Source organism: Notothenia rossii (assembly GCF_949606895.1).
Source record: "Notothenia rossii genome assembly, chromosome: 5".
Taxonomy (NCBI): domain Eukaryota; kingdom Metazoa; phylum Chordata; class Actinopteri; order Perciformes; family Nototheniidae; genus Notothenia; species Notothenia rossii.
Genome location: NC_136903.1, coordinates 90618013 through 90639627, shown reverse-complemented (window position 1 = coordinate 90639627; position 21615 = coordinate 90618013). Strand labels below are relative to the sequence as shown.

Here is a 21615-nt window from a genome sequence, read left to right as displayed (position 1 = left end):
TAAACAAATAAATAAAGCGGAGCCAGAGCCACCATTGCTTTCCCAGGTTGAATTGAGCATGACTTGGTACCACAATCAGGTTTTCCCCGTAAAATGTTAAAGTGATGCCAGAAAACTGTATTTCTGTCAAAAACTATATAATTACTCTAGAAATGTGACCAGTCAAATAGAGTGTCAGACGGTTTTCTTTTGGATATTACCAACGTACCACTGTGCTTGAAACTGAGCCACCATTGCTTTTTCCAGGTTCAATTGAGCATGACTTGGTACCACAATCATTGCTAACCAGCTAACCAGCTAACAGCAGCACACAGCAGCCTTGTGAGCAGTGTTTCCGCCAGACCAGGGCTGAGAGGGCGTCCTGGGTTGTTTTGAATTTTGACTTGAGCTGTCCCTTATAGATACTGTCTCTTTACATTAGTGAGCCGGATGATTTGGCTCGGCTCTCTTAAAGCGCCGGCTCATTCGTCTCCCAAACGGCTCTTCATGTTACCACAGTTTACCACGGAGCCTCAGTTTTGCCGCTGAGAGGCTCTGGTGCTCGCAGCTCACGCGCGTGCTCCACTAAAACCCACCCGCTCAGACCGTCCAAATCGCGCACATTCGGTGTTGTCCTGTAGCAGGCAACGCAGATGTCGGGGAAACAATCTTCAATAGCCCGAAAATAATCCCACCAGACCCCTTTGCCCCTCCAACAGAGGGATGTCCTTGTCCTTTTTCGTCATTTCAAGCGATAAAAACTCTCGATCTTCTCTCGAATTATTAATATTTTTTGGACGCCCTCGGCTCGCGTTCAGGGCGTCCCGAGCTGAATAAGGGCGTCAAATGACGGCAAGACGCCCCCCTGGCGGAAACGCTGCTTGTGAGGTGTAAGACAACACTACACAGTTTCAATTCACACAATGCATAAGTGTTCACAGTGTAGGACATAACGTGAGTAAGTGTCTGACTTCAGAGAAAGCAAATGTCACTGAAAGCACTAACTAATTTCACGGTTTTAGCAATTATTCCTTTAGCACTCTTTATAGGCGCCTATGAAAGAACGTCTAGTGATAATGACAGTGAAGAGTCTCAGATAATGCTACAGTCTGAAGTTACACCATGGACATTATTCTTTATTTAGCTTGCCTATACTTTAAGCTCAATAAAGATATAATATTGACCGTCATTTTCCAAGAGAAAAATCATCTTCAACGACACGTGGACCGGCAGCAGATTTCCTTTCAAGTGAAACCAGAAAACAACATTTCTGTTCGTCAAGAGGGAAGTTACACCACCAGCAATAGTTACAGTTGCTCTGGTGAACACAGCACTAAACAAATACAAGCTACATATGTTTGGGATATTACCAACGTATCACTATGCTTGTGTTCAAACATCACATGTCACATGTTAGACGCTTTTATCCAATGTGACTAACACACTCAATACTGTGGACAATCCCCACAGGAGCACTTTGGGGTGAAGTGTCTCAGGGACACAACGACATGCTGACTGCAGTGGGGTTTGAACCTGTGACCCCCTGATCCCAACAGCAAGCCTCTATCCACTGCGCCACACGACTCAAACGGAGCCACCATTGAGTTTCTAGGTTTGGCACCACGATCAGGTGTAACCCGGGTAACGGGGTTGTTGTTAAAGTGATGTCAGAAAACAATATTTCTGTTGGTCAAAAACTGAAATATGAGAATCAACAAGAGCGTGACACGTTGTTGTTTACGTTCGCGGAGACATCTTGTATACGTCATGTTCTCAAGATAATTGATATATCTTATAAACAAGATCAGAGACACAGTATCACCTCATGCTTAGGCCTGTCACGATAAATAATTTTGTTGGACGATAAATGTTCCTGGAAATTATTGCGATAAACGATAATATTGTCGGCACCATTGTAAGACCATTTTAGACCACTGACATACTGATAATATATCATAATAATTCTAGTACATCCTTTCAAACAGAATTTTTTATTGAACATTCAACATTGCAAATGAAATGTGAAATAATATTAAAATATATAAATGATATATAATAAATAAAACAAATTAATTAAATTATAATAAATTAATTAAATCACACACAACCAAAACAATAAATTAAATAGACTCAGGCTGGAAAACAGAGCTCTCAATCCATCTATCTATCCATCTCTATATAGATGGATAGATAAATATATATAAATATATATATAAATAAATCAATATGAGCACACATTGTCTCACAAGCAAAAAAAATCTCCTTAAAACAACAGTCATGTGTACAGTCCACTGTCCATACAAAGGCCCAGATGCCTCAACAGGCCATATCCAAATCTGTTTTTCGAAGTTTTCGAGCAAGGAACACCAACATGTTTGCATTGCCGGGCAAATGCATCTTTGATTGTAAACTGTCGGGAAGGTGGGGGCTCTCCATCTCCAACTGCCGTGTTTGCTACCAGCTGGGAAAACGGAATGGAGTGGTTGTGTTTTAGGTGTAGTTTAAAATGCGTGGTATTGCCTGCTTTTGTCGCTACCTTTTTTTAAGAAATGCGACACACCGCCCGGCTCATTCAAGTCCGTAGGTTGGCCTCGTTGATTTGGCTTGAATCCAAAATAATTCCACACCGGAGAATCGAGATGTGTAGGTTTTGTAACCAATTCCATTTCACTTTAAATTCCCCGCGAGTAAGTCACACGTTGTCTCCCGCTTGTCGCTATATTATTAATTTGGCTGCTACGCTGCTGTACGTGCACACAGAGTGTACTGACCTGGCTGTGTGTCAGCCCCGCCCCTCACAGCGCGCATGGACGGCAGCCACAGCTCGTCTGGCAGCCAAAGCGCTCCTAGCTAAAATGCTGGTCACATCCTTATGTAAACAAACACGCATGTAAACGGCAATTTATCGAGCTCAGAAAAGTTATCGAGTCCATTTTTATTTATCGTACGATAAGTCAATTTATCGATTATCGCGACAGGCCTACTCATGCTATGTCTTTCTAGCTAAACCCCTGAGTATAGCGTCTAGATATTGTCTTAGTATTGTTGCCTCTTGTATTTTAAAGGCTGTGTGGCGGTAAAGATGGTTTAACAGATTCTTCAACTCCTCTGTTACTGGCCTTTTCTTCTTTAGTTGTTATATCCACATTACATCGAACAACCCCACTAAACTACCCATTAATATCAGGACTGGTCAAAGACTACACATCTTTCGCCGGAGACTAGAACACGCTGCCAGTAACCAATAGACCTCATGCCAAAAAATGTATAAATAAAAGTTTGGACACTTAAAAGAGTGGGGGTGAATTTAAGCGAATGTCCCAGCACTTGCAATTGTTTGGCTTTTTGAACAGGATGATCTTGCAGGATTGTTCTGTCGTTATGAGTTTGTATTTTCACGGTATTTATTGCACTTATTCCAAGAGGCTTTGGATAAAAGTGTCAGCTAAATGTTATATAAATCATAAAAAAAGATCTTCTTCATATCACCCTGTTCCTCTTCACTGAGCTCTTCACAGGCGGGTTGTGATGCCCTAAGGAGAGACGTATCTAATCCACAGCTCTCCACTAAATAAGCCGTGACTTCAGAGTGTGTTTAAGTGTGTGTGTGTTTACGTGTGTGTGTGTGTGTGTGTGTGTGTGTGTGTGTGTGTGTGTGTGTGTGTGTGTGTGTGTGTGTCAGATGGAAGGAGTGCCCTCGTTGGTTTTGTGCCACGTTGGTAAGACACCAGGATGCCACAAGCTCTGATTCACACGCAATGCACCACCATCATCATCATCATCACCATCACCACCACCACCACCACCATCATCATCATCATCACCACCATCCCACTTCCCTGTTATCTGGCAGAGTGACTCATGTGTCCTGCGAGTTATCTCACGCTACGCCTCGAGAACAAAACCAGAACTGCCTCGTGTTTGATCAAAAGCATCAGATAACAAAGACCTAATCTGCAGCGTTACTTCCTGCAAGGTGAATTCAAAACTCAATAACATTTAAGCCCTAAAAATGTGTCGTACCGTTACGAAAAAAGGGAAGATCTCATTCAGAAAATTGCTAAATATGTGAGTCATTTTTAAAGATCCGTTAGTTCACAATCCTCCTGAACTTTTTTACGGCTGAATCATCATCTGTGGTTTGACAAGTCGTTTTAGCGAGCCTCAAACAGGAAGCACACGGACGCACTGATTGGCTGATTTAAAGCTAGAGTGGGGTATATACTTACTTATTGATTTCAAAAGCAATCCATGTGTAAATGATCTGACAAAAGAAGATACATTAGGGTGAACATGTTGAGAATTCTCGATACATTTAGCGACTTTTTAGCTCGTGTTGCTAGCCGCTTTCTTTAGAGAATAGTTAGGAAACTCTGGATGGATTTTCTTTAAATGTAGCTTCTACAATGATACCTCACCAAGCTTTAAGAACTTATAGGGAATTCTCCATTTATATCTCCTCAGAAGTGGAAAAGATGAGCTGTATGTCGTGTACAGAAGTCTGATATTTCTATCATATGCAGGCAGGGGGGTTTCCAGAAAGATATAGGATGAGTACTGTGGCGCTGATCTTGTTCATCAGATATATCAATTCTCTCTAGAACATGGCGCCCGTATACAAGATGGCGCCACAGACGTAAACAACAACATCCTGAACACACTTCTGTAACGAAAGATGAACTCATTTAAAGGCTAACTTTATGTAAAACTAATATTCTGTTCACCAGACTGTCAACACCATGGATGGTCGATTTAAGGACATTTTGGGTTGTTTTTTTGCACAGTGACAATTTCTAGACGCATAGAAATGGTTTATTTTGACAATATGTGGAACGTAGAAACTCCCAGTCTAGAGATGTCCCGATCCGATCCGATTTTCAAAAGATCGGAATCGGGAGAAAAGAAATCGGGATTTTTTTTTTTTTTTTTTTTTTATAAATACTTTTATTTTTATTTTGTATTCAATTTTACAAAACAAAAATGACCATGTTCAAGTCTTAAAGTCATCCTGAGGCCTTAGTTTTGGTTTCAAATGACAGAACATCATGTATGTGTTGCTTCTTTGGGGCTTGTCTTCATAGACCTGCTTATTTCTCTCAAATCTGGCAACAGAGTGGGCGCAGTGTCTAATTGTAGCAGTAAGCTAACGAGTACTGATAAGCTTTATTTTGTTTTGATCCAATGCTGCACAACTGAACTGATCCAATGCTGCTGTGAAAGAAAGAAGCTATATCCATGTTGGATAGAATATCCAATTTAAATTAAAAAATAACCTTAAGGGACAACTTGAATGCTTTTTTTCTCAATGCATTGCATAAAGATCGGATCGGGAAAAATCGGTATCGGCAAATTGTCAAAATCAAATGATCGGAATCGGATCGGGAGCAAAAAAAGGTGATCGGGACATCCCTATCCCAGTCCTTTTAATCCCATTTCTTGAGCGATGATGCATCTATGTCTGTGTTTTCGTTAACGCAGTGACTGCAGTACACACAACAGGTCAACAATCACTCAACGTGTCCGATAATGGATTTCTGAGTCAGACACAGATATTGATGTTTTCATTATCCGATAAAAGCTGATAACAAGAAAAACCAAACCATCTCCTTCATTGATTCATCAGCAATTCCTTAAAAGGTGTTGATTGAATAAATGTGACCATTAAATCATTGTTTTTGAAACCTACCTACCTCAACTTCGCTGTATTATTAACAATTCTGAAGTGAGTGTGATTACTACTTATTACTTTGTATTGTTTGTTTGTTTCTGTTGCTTTTTATTGACTTAAGAATCATACAAAGACACAATGTGCAGTTTAAAACGCCTAAACTGAGGTTAAAGTTTAACGCTGACGCCTTCAAATGTTTTGTTCAATCAACACTCCAAATATTGTAAAATATTCAGCTTACATTGTTATATCGCTTAGAAAAACCTTATATCCTCCAAATTAAGAGGCTGGAATCAGAGGATATTGGGAGTATTTCACTATTTCTGCTTGAAAAATGACGAATGATTGAATGAATATATAAATAATCACCAAGTGCGTTTTTTGTCTACGACTCATCGATTCTTTGACTAATTGTGTTACTGCAGTTTATTGTCACGTATTGTCATATGAACAGATGCCCAATGGTATCATGTGAAATAAAAACATGACAGCTAAATTCATTTCATGTCGCATTGGTCCGACTCCATTTGAGTTTTATTGTCATATGCACATGAGCTACAGTGTAGAAACTCTATTCTGACCTGAGCTCCTCCAACGATGCAACATGTATAATACAATACAAATAAAAGCAAATCAAAAAACTCCAGAATCCTTTCTGGTTATAATCAAAGAAAACGATGCATTCAAGGACGTCTGGAAACTAGGCCGCTAGCATCTGAGAGCAGTGAAACACAGACAGACAGACAGACAGACAGACAGAGACACAGACAGACAGACAGACAGGTAGACAGACAGAGAGACAGACAGACACACAGACAGACAGAGAGACACACAGACAGACAGAGAGACACACAGGCAGGCAGGCAGGCAGACAGACAGAGAGACAGACAGGCAGACAGACAGACATGTAGACAGACAGACAGAGAGAGAGACACACAGACAGACAGATAGGTAGACAGACAGACAGACAGACAGAGAGAGAGACACACACACACACACACACACACACACAGACAGACAGACAGACAGGCAGGCAGGCAGACAGAGAGAGAGAGAGACACACAGACAGACAGACAGACAGACAGACAGACAGACAGACAGACAGACAGACAGACAGACAGACAGACACACACACACACACACACACACACACACAGACAGGCAGGCAGACAGACAGACAGAGAGACAGACAGATAGAAGGGCAGCCTGTTTAAAAACATCAAAGAGCAAACAGCTGGTAACCCCCCCTCCTCTCTGATGGCCCACTTCCAGCTTTAACCTCTGCTCATTCATTACCCAATCAACATGGCTCGCTCTAAATACAGAGCATAATAACCTGGATCTCGATGAGGCCCATCTCCAGCTTTCTCCTTCAGTTATGGGACTCTTTAGTTTGAAATGCACCTAGATTTACAGCTTTACACACACTATGGGTCAACAAGTCTGCAACGTGTGAGGTAAGGACAGTCGTAATGAAAGGGAGAAATGCAAACATGGCTTTTTGTGTTTAAAGAAAGTGCAAATGTTAAGTAAAGAAATGCAGGGATTTCTATTCAAGCCATAAACGTATTTATTTGCATCAGGTTAGAAACTGCTCGGTGCTGCCTGGACGTGTATCTGGAGTTCATGACTTGAACAAATGATGTTGTATACATGATGTTGAGATAAATATGGCATAAAAGGAATAGTACAGAATAAAAAGGTGACATGTTTGGATTAAAAGACAGAATAAGAGCTGTTAATCAAACCGTCTGATATTTCTATCAGGCGGTTTGACTAACAGGAAGTTAATCGATTAATTGTAAAAGGTGAATGTGCTGTTTTCAGGATCTTAAATCTGTATCACAATAACTTCAATATCTTTGGGATTTTAACTGGCAATACAATATATTTGAAGTATCACCTTGACTTCGAGCAACTGAAATGGATGTTTCCCTATTTTTCTGACATTTTATAGACAAAACGGTATATAATAATCGACAGATTCATCGGGTATGAGTTTAATCGTTAATTGCCGCCTCAGAAAGTAAATGACTGTAACTGGTAAAAGCAAACATGTACAATATATTCTGCAAATGAATAAAGAATGCAGAGCTGACAAACATACTTTTAAATTAAAATAAAATATAACAAATAGCAAATGTTAGGAATGACTTTGAGAGGGTTTGTCAATAGAAACATGTTAATTTAATCATATATGTCGACCAGTGGTGAGCATTTACTCAAGTACTTTACTTCTACTCCACTATATTTAAATGAGGAATAATCTCATTATACTCCACTACCTTTATGTAACAACTGTAGTTCCTTTTTACAAAATGCATGTCTAAAAATGAGAGACTGACAGGAGAAAATAAGTCAAAAACTTCTAAATATTCTGCAAATAAATAAAATATGTAAAGCAGACAAACACACTTTTAAATAATAAAAAAGCAACAAAAAAGAGGAGATGTTGGTAAATATTATGGGATGTTTTGTCCATAGAAACATGTTAATTTAATTATATACGTTTACAAGTGGTGTGCATTTACTCACTGTACTTCTAGTCCACTACATTTAAATGCGGAATAATGTCATTAATGTATTTAACAGATGAAGTTCCTTTTAACAAAAAAAAGGGCAAATGTTGAGGGAGATAATGGTATGTTTTGTCCATAGACACATGGTGATTAAATGATAAATGTGTTCACCTTCATGTCGTTCATGATGAGCTGGAAGAGCCCTCCCAAGGCGCTGCATTCCTTCTCTATTCCCGCATCCATTTTCCCAAAGAGTCGGAAAACTTCTCTTAACTTCCAGAAAGAAAAGGAACTTCCAGGCAAAGTTTTGAGATACTCCAACAGTGGAAATCAATAGAGGATGTGTGTATTTATTTAAACAAAAGTGGGTTGAGTTACAAGCACCAAAAAGGGCAAAGTCCTCCTTAAAAAAAAAAAAAAGAAAAGCCAAAATCAGCAACAGTGGAAAAACTAGAAAACAAACATCCAGGAGTAAAAAAAAAATAGATCCAAGCTTCAGTCAGCCGATGCTCCCCGTCCCCGTCGGCCAACTTGATACACGTCCGAGGGAACACCACATCATGCCTGAATAACACACACTGTGAAGAAAATAGTCCTGCCCAAACACTGTTATTAAGAGGCTTCTGATGTGTCGGCGCGGATGGATACGCAGTAGTGCCGCGCAAACACTGTCTAAGCGGTTACTGATGTGTCGGTGCGCAGTGATACGCAGTGAGGTGATGCAGCCCGTACCTAGAGGCATGCAAAACTGGGTAAATCAATAAAGTGGTTTAATCTGAAGTTGAAAACACACACTACGGATACTTCATCACTCTACAAGTAGTTAGCCAACATGCGAGGCTATTACACACTGTATGGACAATGTCTGATTGTGTTTTTTTAAATATAAAGTTGGTTAAAACGGCTGGTTAAAAAAAAGTCCCGGGTAAAAAAAGGAGCCGTGTGTGTGTGTGTGTGTGTGTGTGTGTGTGTGTGTGTGTGTGTGTGTGTGTGTGTGTGTGTGTGTGTGTGTGTGTGTGTGTGTGTGTGTGTGTGTGTTTCCAAAACACGCAGTCCAAGATCAATCAGTTTGCCTCAAAAAATCCATATGCCTCTTATCTGATGTCCAGAGTAGGTTAACAGATCCTGGGTGTTGTTTCCAGATGTAAATCCGGGCGATTCCGCGTTGTTTTCCCCGTTAAATAGAGCCGTTTTTCCGCCGTTTGCTCCAAAGGGATCCTAACCTAAAGTGAATGAGCTCCGATCACCGAGGTAAGTTAGCAAAGCTGATGCTTTAGCACACTTCCGGTCTTGGATTTTCACAATGAAAAACGCTTAAAACAAGAAGTGGAAATTAAGATGTTTTAATGTGCCGGTTTTGCTTTGCCAAATTTGAAGAAAAATATTTTTTTTTCATATTAGTTATGGTAAATTATATTTAAAAAATTGATGTTACTTAATATATTTAGATTGATATGTCTATATTTAGATGTCATGAATATGGAAATAATATGAAAAGTCTACTACTAATGCATGTACTTTTTTATTTTCAAATAGAAATAATATATTAAAGCTAAAATAAATTAGCATGCAGTGGTTACGTTTAAAGGTCCCCTATTATACTGTTTTTCATCAATATATTACAGGTCTCAGATATATACAGAACCTGTCTCTGATTGGCTGAAACACCAAACAGATCATTACAGCATCCCATAATCCCCTCTGTTTCAGCCCTGTTTCAAAAGTGCTGATTCTCTGTCTGTTACTTTAGATGAAAATAAGGAGCCACTCCACACGCCCCTCTGAGAGATTTGGTCAAAAAGAACTCAATAGCCGCGTTCACACCAAGTACTTTGCCGTACTTAGTTTCCAGCACTTAGCTCCCCCATGGAACTAAGAGCCGATCGCGTTCTCACTGGAATAAATTCCCTGAGGGAAGATTACGCAAATGAAGCCGCTGACGTCACTTCTTCTTCTTCTGCTTTGGGTTTACTAGCAGGCTGCAAACAACTTCACGGCGTATACTGCCACCCGAAGTCCCCGGAGTTAGGGACTGGCTTCATTAAAAGCTGCTGGGACTCCCAGCAGCTTTTAATGAAGCCTTCCGAGTAAATCGCCGACACCTCCTCATCACTCCACCGCTCCCATGTTTTTTTTTTGTGTTGCCATAAGTTATCCTCTCTCCGTTGGTGCGCGGGGCTAATGCTAATGCTAATAAAGCTAATGCCAGCAAATACAATGGCGGCTTCAAAAAATGTTCAGAGTTTTACGGGGCGTGGTTTGCAATTCGCCCAACCAATCAGAAATTGGTACTTTTTCCCCCCCAGGATAGTCCCACCTCTCTAGCAGGCACTACAAATGAGGGTAAAAGTTCTCTGAACTAAGTTCTCTTTTTGGTGTGAACGCAAAATTCCAGGCACTAACGGAACTAAACGGGAAAAGTACGGGTAAAAGTACTCCGGTGTGAAAGCGCCTAATGGTGCTCTAGGAGGAGATTCAGGTGAAAATGGGGGGAGGGGGGAGTTACCTTAATTGGTGATTGGCTAATGGTTACACAAGCCAAAACATCGTTATGACATCATAAAGTGGCCAAAATCTGATCAGCTCATTTTCAGACAGGTTTTTTAATAAATGTATAAGGACAAAAAGAGAGAGAATCTTTGTTCCTGAAACTTTCAGAGTCTCTTGGGGGAACATGTTGATGTAGAAGAGACATGAAGAAGTGGATTTTGCATAATAGGTCCGCTTTAAGACTTTTGACTATTTTTCTTCTATACATGTGGTCTTTCTAGTGTAAAACACACATTCAAAAACACTTTCGTTTTTTACATTTCCACACATATAGTCAGTATAGTCCTAATATGTTCTCCTGTTTAAAAAGAATTCGACCGGAAACGTTAATGGCTTCAAATATAGGCATCAAAGACGTTTTTTTAACACGTTTATTTGCTAGTATGTCATCCGTACAAATGACATTGAACATGTATGCTAAAATACATACAGATCATGAGGCATAAGTACCTGTTATTTAAGAATATACATACCAACAGACATGTATTTTTATGTATTTTTATATTTATTTTAATCTGAAAATGTTATTTTTTTATTATGATTATTATTTATGACTATTTATTTGTACTTTATTTAGTTTTTTAACAATTTGAGATGTTAATTTGATTGTATTTTACAAATGTCCATCGTCAATTATCCATCCCAAACTTTAAAAAACAAATGGACGGCAAGACAAGCATCTGAGGAACATCTTCATTTCATTGAGTAATATCAGAAGCACTTTAAATCTGACATAAATACAAACTTTATTAAACACCTATAGGCGGCTCGTGTTCACTTCATATCTCTGACTGGTATTCATGTGGTGATAAACACAGTCAGTGTATTTAACTGATTCACCAGGCAACTCGCTGAGTCACAGCCTTCCTACCACTCTGATCACCATGGCAACACTGGTGTGTGTGTGTGTGTGTGTGTGTGTGTGTGTGTGTGTGTGTGTGTGTGTGTGTGTGTGTGTGTGTGTGTGTGTGTGTGTGTGTGTGTGTGTGTGTGTTTTGCTGAATCACGGGACCACCAAACACCAGGCTAATGGTTGCCATGGGCAGCGTCAGCGTCCAAACATCACAAATACAATTAAAATGTGATCATAACATAATAAATCTTAATTGTTCTATTCTTAAACGGAGGTCTGGTTCAGGCAGTGATTTGATTACAAGCAGCCACCACTGGGACACGATTATTACATGTTTCAATCAACATGCATACAGTATACAACACGTCAAAGTATGTTCACATAAAAGCCAGACAGAATCAAACTTTTAAAAATGTGCTTTATTTTCATATTATTATTTGTTACAATACATGTTTTGAATCGGCGTTCCTACAGCGTATTGCAAGGGACTTCCTTGATGCCATTTGTAATCAAAATTACAAGATTTCCCATGTTGTTGTTAGCTATAGCAGGCAGTTCATTTGCAAACAAAACAACAACATATATACATTATTAAACATATTTAAAAAATTTCACTCTTCTGATTTGTATGACATTAATGCAAGAGGCATTTGGTGATACAAAAGTACCTCTTACTTAATATATTTAAATAGCAGTGGTACATTACACAATGTGCAAAGTTGTAACAATAGTTTTCCTTCTAACTAGATCTAAAGGCAATCAGCAGTATGAGTGCAAGTTGTGAAGAGTTATGTCCAGGCTGTTTTGTTGTTGGACTGAAGAACTTCAGAGAGATAAATAATAATACACAAATTAAAGCCCAAATGGATGCATGCTCTACACCGTGGCTTACTTTGGAATAAGTGCTTTCTTTATTATAACAACAGTGACACCTGCTGACCAGAGGCACACACTGAGCATTTGGTTTTGAATGTTCCTTCATTTTGATCACACCATGCAGGGAGTCCTTGTTAAAGCTGCAGCTTATGCAGTTTCAACTTAAAATACATATTTGCCCACGTAACAACACACTTCATACATACAGGCAACATCATACATACAGGCAACATCATACATACAGGCAACTTCATACATACAGGCAACATCATACATACAGGCAACATCATACATACAGGCAACATCATACATACAGGCAACATCATACAGGCAACCTCATACATACAGGCAACATCATACATACAGGCAACATCATACATACAGGCAACTTCATACATACAGGCAACATCATACATACAGGCAACATCATACATACAGGCAACTTCATACCTACAGGAAACATCATACATACAGGCAACATCATACATACAGGCAACTTCATACCTACAGGAAACATCATACATACAGGCAACATCATACACACAGGCAACTTCATACCTACAGGAAACATCATACATACAGGCAACATCATACATACAGGCAACTTCATACATACAGGAAACATCATACATACAGGCAACATCATACATACAGGAAACATCATACATACAGGAAACATCATACATACAGGCAACATCATACATACAGGCAACATCATACATACAGGCAACTTCATACCTACAGGAAACATCATACATACAGGCAACATCATACATACAGGCAACATCATACATACAGGCAACATCATACATACAGGCAACATCATACATACAGGAAACATCATACATACAGGAAACATCATACATACAGGCAACATCATACATACAGGCAACTTCATACCTACAGGAAACATCATACATACAGGCAACATCATACATACAGGAAACATCATACATACAGGAAACATCATACATACAGGAAACATCATACATACAGGCAACATCATACATACAGGCAACTTCATACCTACAGGAAACATCATACATACAGGCAACATCATACATACAGGCAACATCATACATACAGGCAACATCATACATACAGGCAACTTCATACATACAGGCAACATCATACATACAGGCAACATCATACATACAGGAAACATCATACATACAGGAAACATCATACATACAGGCAACATCATACATACAGGCAACTTCATACATACAGGCAACATCATACATACAGGCAACATCATACATACAGGCAACATCATACATACAGGCAACATCATACATACAGGCAACATCATACATACAGGCAACATCATACATACAGGAAACATCATACATACAGGCAACATCATACATACAGGCAACTTCATACATACAGGCAACATCATACATACAGGCAACATCATACATACAGGCAACATCATACATACAGGCAACATCATACATACAGGCAACATCATACATACAGGCAACATCATACATACAGGAAACATCATACATACAGGAAACATCATACATACAGGAAACATCATACATACAGGCAACATCATACATACAGGCAACATCATACATACAGGAAACATCATACATACAGGAAACATCATACATACAGGAAACATCATACATACAGGCAACATCATACATACAGGCAACATCATACATACAGGCAACTTCATACATACAGGCAACTTCATACATACAGGCAACTTCATACATACAGGCAACATCATACATACAGGAAACATCATACATACAGGCAACATCACACATACAGGCAACTTCATACATACAGGCAACTTCATACATACAGGCAACATCATACATACAGGAAACATCATACATACAGGAAACATCATACATACAGGCAACATCACACATACAGGCAACTTCATACATACAGGCAACTTCATACATACAGGCAACATCACACATACAGGAAACATCATACATACAGGCAACTTCATACATACAGGCAACTTCATACATACAGGAAACATCATACATACAGGCAACTTCATACATACAGGCAACATCACAGGAAACATCATACATACAGGCAACATCATACATACAGGCAACATCATACATACAGGAAACTTCATACATACAGGCAACATCACAGGAAACATCATACATACAGGAAACTTCATACATACAGGCAACTTCATACATACAGGCAACATCACAGGAAACATCATACATACAGGAAACTTCATACATACAGGCAACATCACAGGAAACATCATACATACAGGAAACTTCATACATACAGGCAACATCATACATACAGGCAACATCACAGGAAACATCATACATACAGGAAACTTCATACATACAGGCAACATCACAGGAAACATCATACATACAGGAAACATCATACAGGAAACATCATACATACAGGAAACATCATACAGGAAACATCATACATACAGGCTTGGATTTTCGCCATTTTAGGGGCAAGGCCATTTGGCCTTTGGTGTTACACATTTTGCCAGGGCACAAAGGCCATTGAGGGAAACATTTGGATTTGGAGCTTACAAATAAATAACTTCACTTTCTGATAAGAAAAACACACGAACGACATGGAAAACAAATCACTTTTTTAATATCAATAATGTCAAACATGATATCATCATATAGACCTATGCCTCCTTAGTATTACCATATATAAAATAAAATACTCTACTTTGAATAATTAGTGTTTGGTATTTTTTCCACCTACTTCTCCCGTTCAAAAATCCAAAATCAAATCTAAAGATCTAAAAAATTCTATTAATATGTAACAAATATATTCCATTTCAGATCAGAAGAAACAGCCTTCAAGGGTCCAACTCTGCACACACATCATTCAGCAGTACACAGTGAAGCTCCAACATCCAACTGTATGAACAAGAAACACTTTGAAATGCAAAAGTGTGTGTGTGTGTGTGTGTGTGTGTGTGTGTGTGTGTGTGTGTGTGTGTGTGTGTGTGTGTGTGTGTGTGTGTGAGTCTCTTTAATCAACTCCTCACAGCTCCTCATATCTGTTATGCACGTTAGTTTAGCCTGATCGATCCGATCTCCACAGAAAACACGCATTGTAAAAGGTTTTTCTCCTGCAGTCTTGTCTGAAGACTTGTCAAAGCATTCATTCACTAACCGGTTTCAGTATGAAGTTATTCCGGCATCATTTTGAAACGTGTATCAAAATTAAATCACGGTAAAATATGTTAATTTTGTTGTAGTTGGTATGTACCATAAGTGCAGTGAGTTCAAAAATATGCAGCATCACTTGAAGTCAGTCTATTATTTCCGGGAGTGACAGGGAATGTCTCAAAGACACGTCAATCAAGTGGCACCTGCTAACAGGGTGGTGGTTGATAGGCTTACATCTAAAAACATATTAACATAATAATATTTTTTTTTAATTGATTTGTTACTTTTCTTTTGTAACCTTTTTTTTATTTTTTAAACGGTGCGCAATCTACCTGCACGATCGACTGGTTGGTAACCACTGCTGTAAAACCATCCGATCACCTCAGTGTAGCTTTGAATGATCTCTAATACAACTCACTATTTACAAAGCTGCTAGTGCTAAACCAGAATAACCATCACATGGCTGAGCTACCCTCCCTGCTGGACCCCCTGTCTGCACAAAGAGATACCACAGCTCCTTCAGTGAGGCTGCTGCACCCCCTGTCTGCACAAAGAGATACCACAGCTCCTTCAGTGAGGCTGCTGCACCACGGTGTTTCACAAAGAGATACCACAGCTCCTTCAGTGAGGCTGCTGCACCACGGTGTTTCACAGAGAGATACCACAGCTCCTTCAGTGAGGCTGCTGCACCACGGTGTTTCACAGAGAGATACCACAGCTTCCTGCAGCGGTCAGACTGTACAACCACCATGGCCCCTATGACCACCTCACACGCTGGAATTCCCCCGGTGGGGAATATCACTGCCTGTACATGTATTTGAGGAACAGACTAAATATGTTTGAAGAAATCTGGGAACCTTTTCCTTAGAAATGCAAACCTCAAATCTTCTAGTACCTTAAACATATTATGCACCGGAAAGATATTGACGGTATTCTTTATATTTTGTTTACGTATTTATACTTTTTATTTTCTAGTTCTTGTTTTTGTTCATACATTTTGGTACTTTTCTTTTATGTCACCTATTCATATTTGATATGACCCTCTAGGGGAGGATGGAGACGGGACCCTCTTGGGGATGGCCCATGGTGACGAGGAGCCGAGAAGGAGGCCTAGAAATGTTTTCCTGCTCTCAGTTATGTTTGTGGTGATGCGGGCAACTGAATATGGGCCGCACTGTTTCTCCTGATCCAACAAATGCTTCTGGCTGCATGGATGTTTGTGTGGTGCAATCAAACAGTGTTGGGATCAGCTGCCTCTGCGGCAGCTCAGCAGCCTCTTCACATGCGTGAACACCTCCTTTAACTTCAGTCCGTACACCACGGGTTTCAGCACAGTGGGTACTATCATCATCAGGATGGAGATGATGAGGGTGGAGTCAGATTCTCCATCGCCCTGCAGGCGGCGGAGCAGCAAGTTCACGATAATGCTGATTGAATGGTTGAGGAGGACGAGCAGGTGAGGAAGACAGGTTTGTAGAGCTTTGCTGCTGAAGCTACGTGAGCGCCATAGACAGATGAAGAGGATCCTAAAGTAGGAGAAGAGCACGAAGGCGGCAGGCAGGAAGACGGTGGCTGTGGCGATCAGACGACTGTATATTCCACTCAGCTGCGCTTCAGCACCACTGCAGCTCAGGCTCAAAAAGCTGGAGATGTCGCAGTAGGCCCTGTTGAGCTGCACCCTGCAGAGCGGTAAGCGGCTAGCCAGCAGCGTTGAGGCTCCCACTAGAATAGCAGGCAGCATCCAGCAGAGAAGCAGCATCAGCACCACCTTGGCAGGAGTTAGCAGCACAGCGTAGTGCATCGGGTGGCAGATGGACAGGTAGAGGTCAAAGGCCATGGCCGACAATAGCATGAAGCTAGATGCACCAAGAGAGGAAACAAAGAAACCCTGGCACAGACACAAAGTCCGGGACACCTGCACCAAGCCGGAGCCGGACAGCAACAGGTCTGACAGAAATTTAGGATACATCATTGTGCTGGCTGTGAGAGAGTTCAGCAGAACTGATGCCACGAAGGCAAACATGGGCCGGTGAAGAGCTCGCTGCGAACAGATGATATAAATCACCAGAGAGTTACTGAACAACACGAAGAGGTACAGCAACAAAAACACGAAGAATAAGAGCGAGCTGTGGCCAGACAGCGAGGAGAAACCGACCAGCGTCAGGGACGAGGTCACGTTAAACCCTGCCGTCATGAGGAGACCCCAACGAACAACACGCTGTGACCTCAGGTCAACAACAACAGTAACAATAAGTGTAAATGTCAATCAGTCAAAACTGAAAAAGCCTGTTTAAACATTTCCCATGAATGGATATAACATTAATATATAACAGGATATATGAATCAGACAGACTACAAACTGACTTCAGATCAACTGCAGGAATAAAAAGTCAGAACTATAACAACCTGTTTAAAAAGTAACATTACATAAATGAATATAACCTTGGTTGTTATTACATTAATATACAACCTTAAAACACACATTTGTTAAACTTTAATATATAAGACATATACTTATAAAAGGTTGATATTTGTAAAGTAATCCAGAAACTATAACAACTTGAGTTTAACCGCCAGATTAAAAAGTGAACTGAGTCAGAGCTGAATCCACCTGTTTACACACTGAGAGTTGTTCATATATTTTAACATGTAAATATAAATAACAGAAATATAAATATTATAAACATAAAGACTCAGAAAAAGGTTATGATGAAATATTTGGAGAAAAAAGATGGGAACACAAAACCGAAGTGAATGCACCTGTTGAAATATAAAGATGAAACATTAATGTAAATAGCCTTTACTTATATTATTAATCAACATGACAATTCAAGACATTTTAAAAACAATGTCAAATGAATCATATCACAATGAACATGAGACACAAGGACAAACAGCTCTAACTGAATCTGTTTGGTCTTTGAAAATAATTGTACTAACATTAATATAAATAACAATTATTGATGTAATAAATGTTGAGAAGCATCACAGTGAACACGAAATAGGAGAAAGAGATGTGACTCCACCTGTTTAAACGATCATGTTAATATACAACAGTAACATAAAAATATTAATGTTATTAACATAGATCTTTAAGGCTGTTATTATGTGTACAATTAATCAATAACACACACACAAATCCTCACGGTTAACATGAGGAGAAACAGACCTGAGTCCACCTGTTTAAACATTAGGCAGAAACATCCTCACCGTGAACCATAGACTGGATGTGAACACGAAACATGAGAAACAGACCTGAATCCAGCTGTTTGAATATGACGTGATAGCGGTCATGTAAATATAACAACAATATTAAGAACATTAATATATCAGATTCATTTCGTGAAATAATGATAACAGTCAGAAACAGTGTGACAAGAAACACGAAACAGGAGAAAGAGATGTGACTCCACCTGTTTAAACGATCATGTTAATATACAGCAGTAAAATAACAATATTAATGTTATTATAACATAGATCTTTAAGGCTGTTAATATGTATACAATTAATCACGAACACACAGAAAAATCATCACGGTTAACATGAGGAGAAACAGACCTGAGTCCACCTGTTTAAACATTAGGCAGAAACATCCTCACCGTGAACAATAGACTGGATGTGAACACGAAACATGAGAAACAGACCTGAGTTCAGCTGTTCAAACGGGACCTGATAGCAGTCATGTATATGCAACAACAATATAAAGAACATTAATATATCACATTCATTTCGTGAAATAATCACAACAGTCAGAAACAGTGTCACAAGGAACAGGAAACATGAGAAACATACCTGAATCCAGCTGTTTAAACAAAAGCATGAATATATAGCAATGACATAAGAACATCTATATATATGACAGCAAAAGATAACACTAATGTTTGTGAAATAAGTCATTAACAGGCAGAGACAGCATCACAGTGAACATGAGGAGAAACAGACCTGAATCCAGCCTGTGAAACATTAATATAACATTAATATAACATTATATAACATTAATATAACATTAATATAACATTATATAACATTAATATAACATTTATATAACATTAATATAACATTAATATAATGAAGCACCTACAGACAGAGACAGCCTCTCAGTGAACATGAAGCTGTGAAGCTGCTTTTATCACCATCCTTCGTCCTCCGTGGCGCTCATTATATATTCATTAAAGGTCATCGGCCAATCACAAATATGTTGTTTGGAAAGGCAGGTCCTGAGAAGGCAATGTCAAGTTAATGTAAAATAGACATAAACATCTTAAAATAGTAAATATTCCTTTGATTAATTCAGTGCTTTGTTTGATGTGAGTAATATGTTCAGGTATCAGATACACACAGGGGTTCATAGGACGATGCTCTGACTTCGTCACCCTCACATATTTGTCATATGTTTACTAAAAACTATATGTTAAAACTTTTCTCGTTCTTAACATAGACTATATTTAGGGTTGATATGTGTTGACTTCATTTTTTTGCACCTCCGTGGAAAGAGTCTGCAAACCAAATCCTGTAACACAGAGCCGTTTCTTAAACCATGCTAAATGTGTGTGTGTGTTCATTCCAGTTAAATGTAACTATTAAGAAGACGGTTCTGTTTGTAATACTTTCTATTTTCATTGTGTTATTTGGTGGCATCAATGTGTGCATTTGATACAGGAGCGGTGTCTTTAGGGCCTCACAGCCCTTAAGGTCAAAATAAAGAGATCCTCGACGACGCACCGCATAGAAAGGTTCAAACTGTCTGGGAATGGATGCAAAAACATCTATTGTGTCATTATCCATCCGTTTGCTGGGTGATGTTTGGTTTGGAGTCTAAACGTGTTAAAGGAGGAATACGTGCAGCGCTGTGGGCCGCTGGTTAGCATCTGTTCACTTCATGAGCACATCCAGTGTGACTGACATCCAATTAACTTTCATGAAAGAGCACAAATTTAATTAACCAAAAAAACCCAATCTTTCACTTATTCGGGATGGACATGATCCTCCGAGACATTTTATTATATTTCAATCATCCGCCTTTCTTGGTCATTGTGCAATATTACTCATTATGGGGGGCCGTTCAGTGTTGCGGCCCCCACCCTCTGGAATGCACTTCCTGCCGTAATGCTGCCTCCCTGGACATCTTCAAATCATCATTAAAAACACAGCTGTTCACTCTGGCCTTCGGGCTCAAGCCCTTTCTTGGTCCCCCGGCTTCCTTTATTTTTTTGTTTGCCCTTTGATTGTCTGTCTGTTTTTTTTGTCCACCATGTACAGCGACATTGGGTCCCTTGAAAAGCGCTATATAAATATAATTTATTATTATGAATAAGAACAAACACACACCAGGAGACAGCTCTTCGTGTCCGGCGGGGAAAATACCCGTTGTGTCCTCGTTACGGCCTCTAATAGGCTAGTTGCACAAGATGGCGTCTATCAACTTCCGGCGGGCTGGGTGTGCGCACCAGTACTTCTGGTCTGCGCTGTTGTGGAGTTCGAGCGGGTGGTTAGCGATACATGCAATAGATAGCGAGAGAGAGATAGATCGATTAGTAGATAGATAGATAGATAGATAGATAGAGAGAGAGAGAGAGAGATAGATAGATAGATAGATAGATAGAGAGATAGATAGATAGATAGATAGATAGATTGATAGAGAGATAGATAGATAGATAGATAGATAGATAGATTGATAGAGAGAGAGATAGATAGATAGATAGATAGATTGATAGAGAGAGAGATAGATATATAGATATATAGATAGATAGATAGATAGATAGATAGATAGATAGATAGATAGATAGATAGATAGATAGATAGATAGATAGATAGATAGATAGATAGATAGATAGATAGATAGATAGATAGATAGATAGATAGATAGATAGATAGATTCCTAACCTGGATTTTCAAGGCTTCGTTCTCGTCGGCCACCTGATTTGCCATCACTGCCGTCGCTGCATTTACAGAGTAGTCATGATCCGGCGGCGCAACTGTTTCCACCTCGTACTCAGCTGTTAAGTCCGGGTAGGGACCCAT

At 39.4% G+C, this 21615-nt stretch overlaps 2 protein-coding genes across 3 annotated transcripts in view; both read right to left on the bottom strand.

Moving 5' to 3' along the window:
• The window catches only part of mtss1 (MTSS I-BAR domain containing 1), a 61904-nt gene extending 52488 nt beyond the window's left edge, over positions 1-9416 (bottom strand). For both annotated transcript variants that reach the window (XM_079683123.1, XM_079683124.1), the window contains exon 1: positions 8338-9416. In XM_079683123.1, coding sequence (XP_079539249.1) covers positions 8338-8409 — 72 coding nt within the window. In that variant the 5' untranslated portion in view covers positions 8410-9416. The remainder of the gene's footprint in view (positions 1-8337) is intronic.
• A 7424-nt stretch (positions 9417-16840) lies between these two features.
• On the bottom strand, positions 16841-21615 carry LOC307038951 (olfactory receptor 6N2-like; the record flags this gene model as incomplete). The annotated part of the gene is made up of 2 exons (XM_079680621.1): positions 16841-17635; positions 21478-21615. The coding sequence occupies 2 exons, from the start codon at positions 21613-21615 to the stop codon at positions 16841-16843; spliced, it is 933 nt and encodes a 310-aa protein (XP_079536747.1).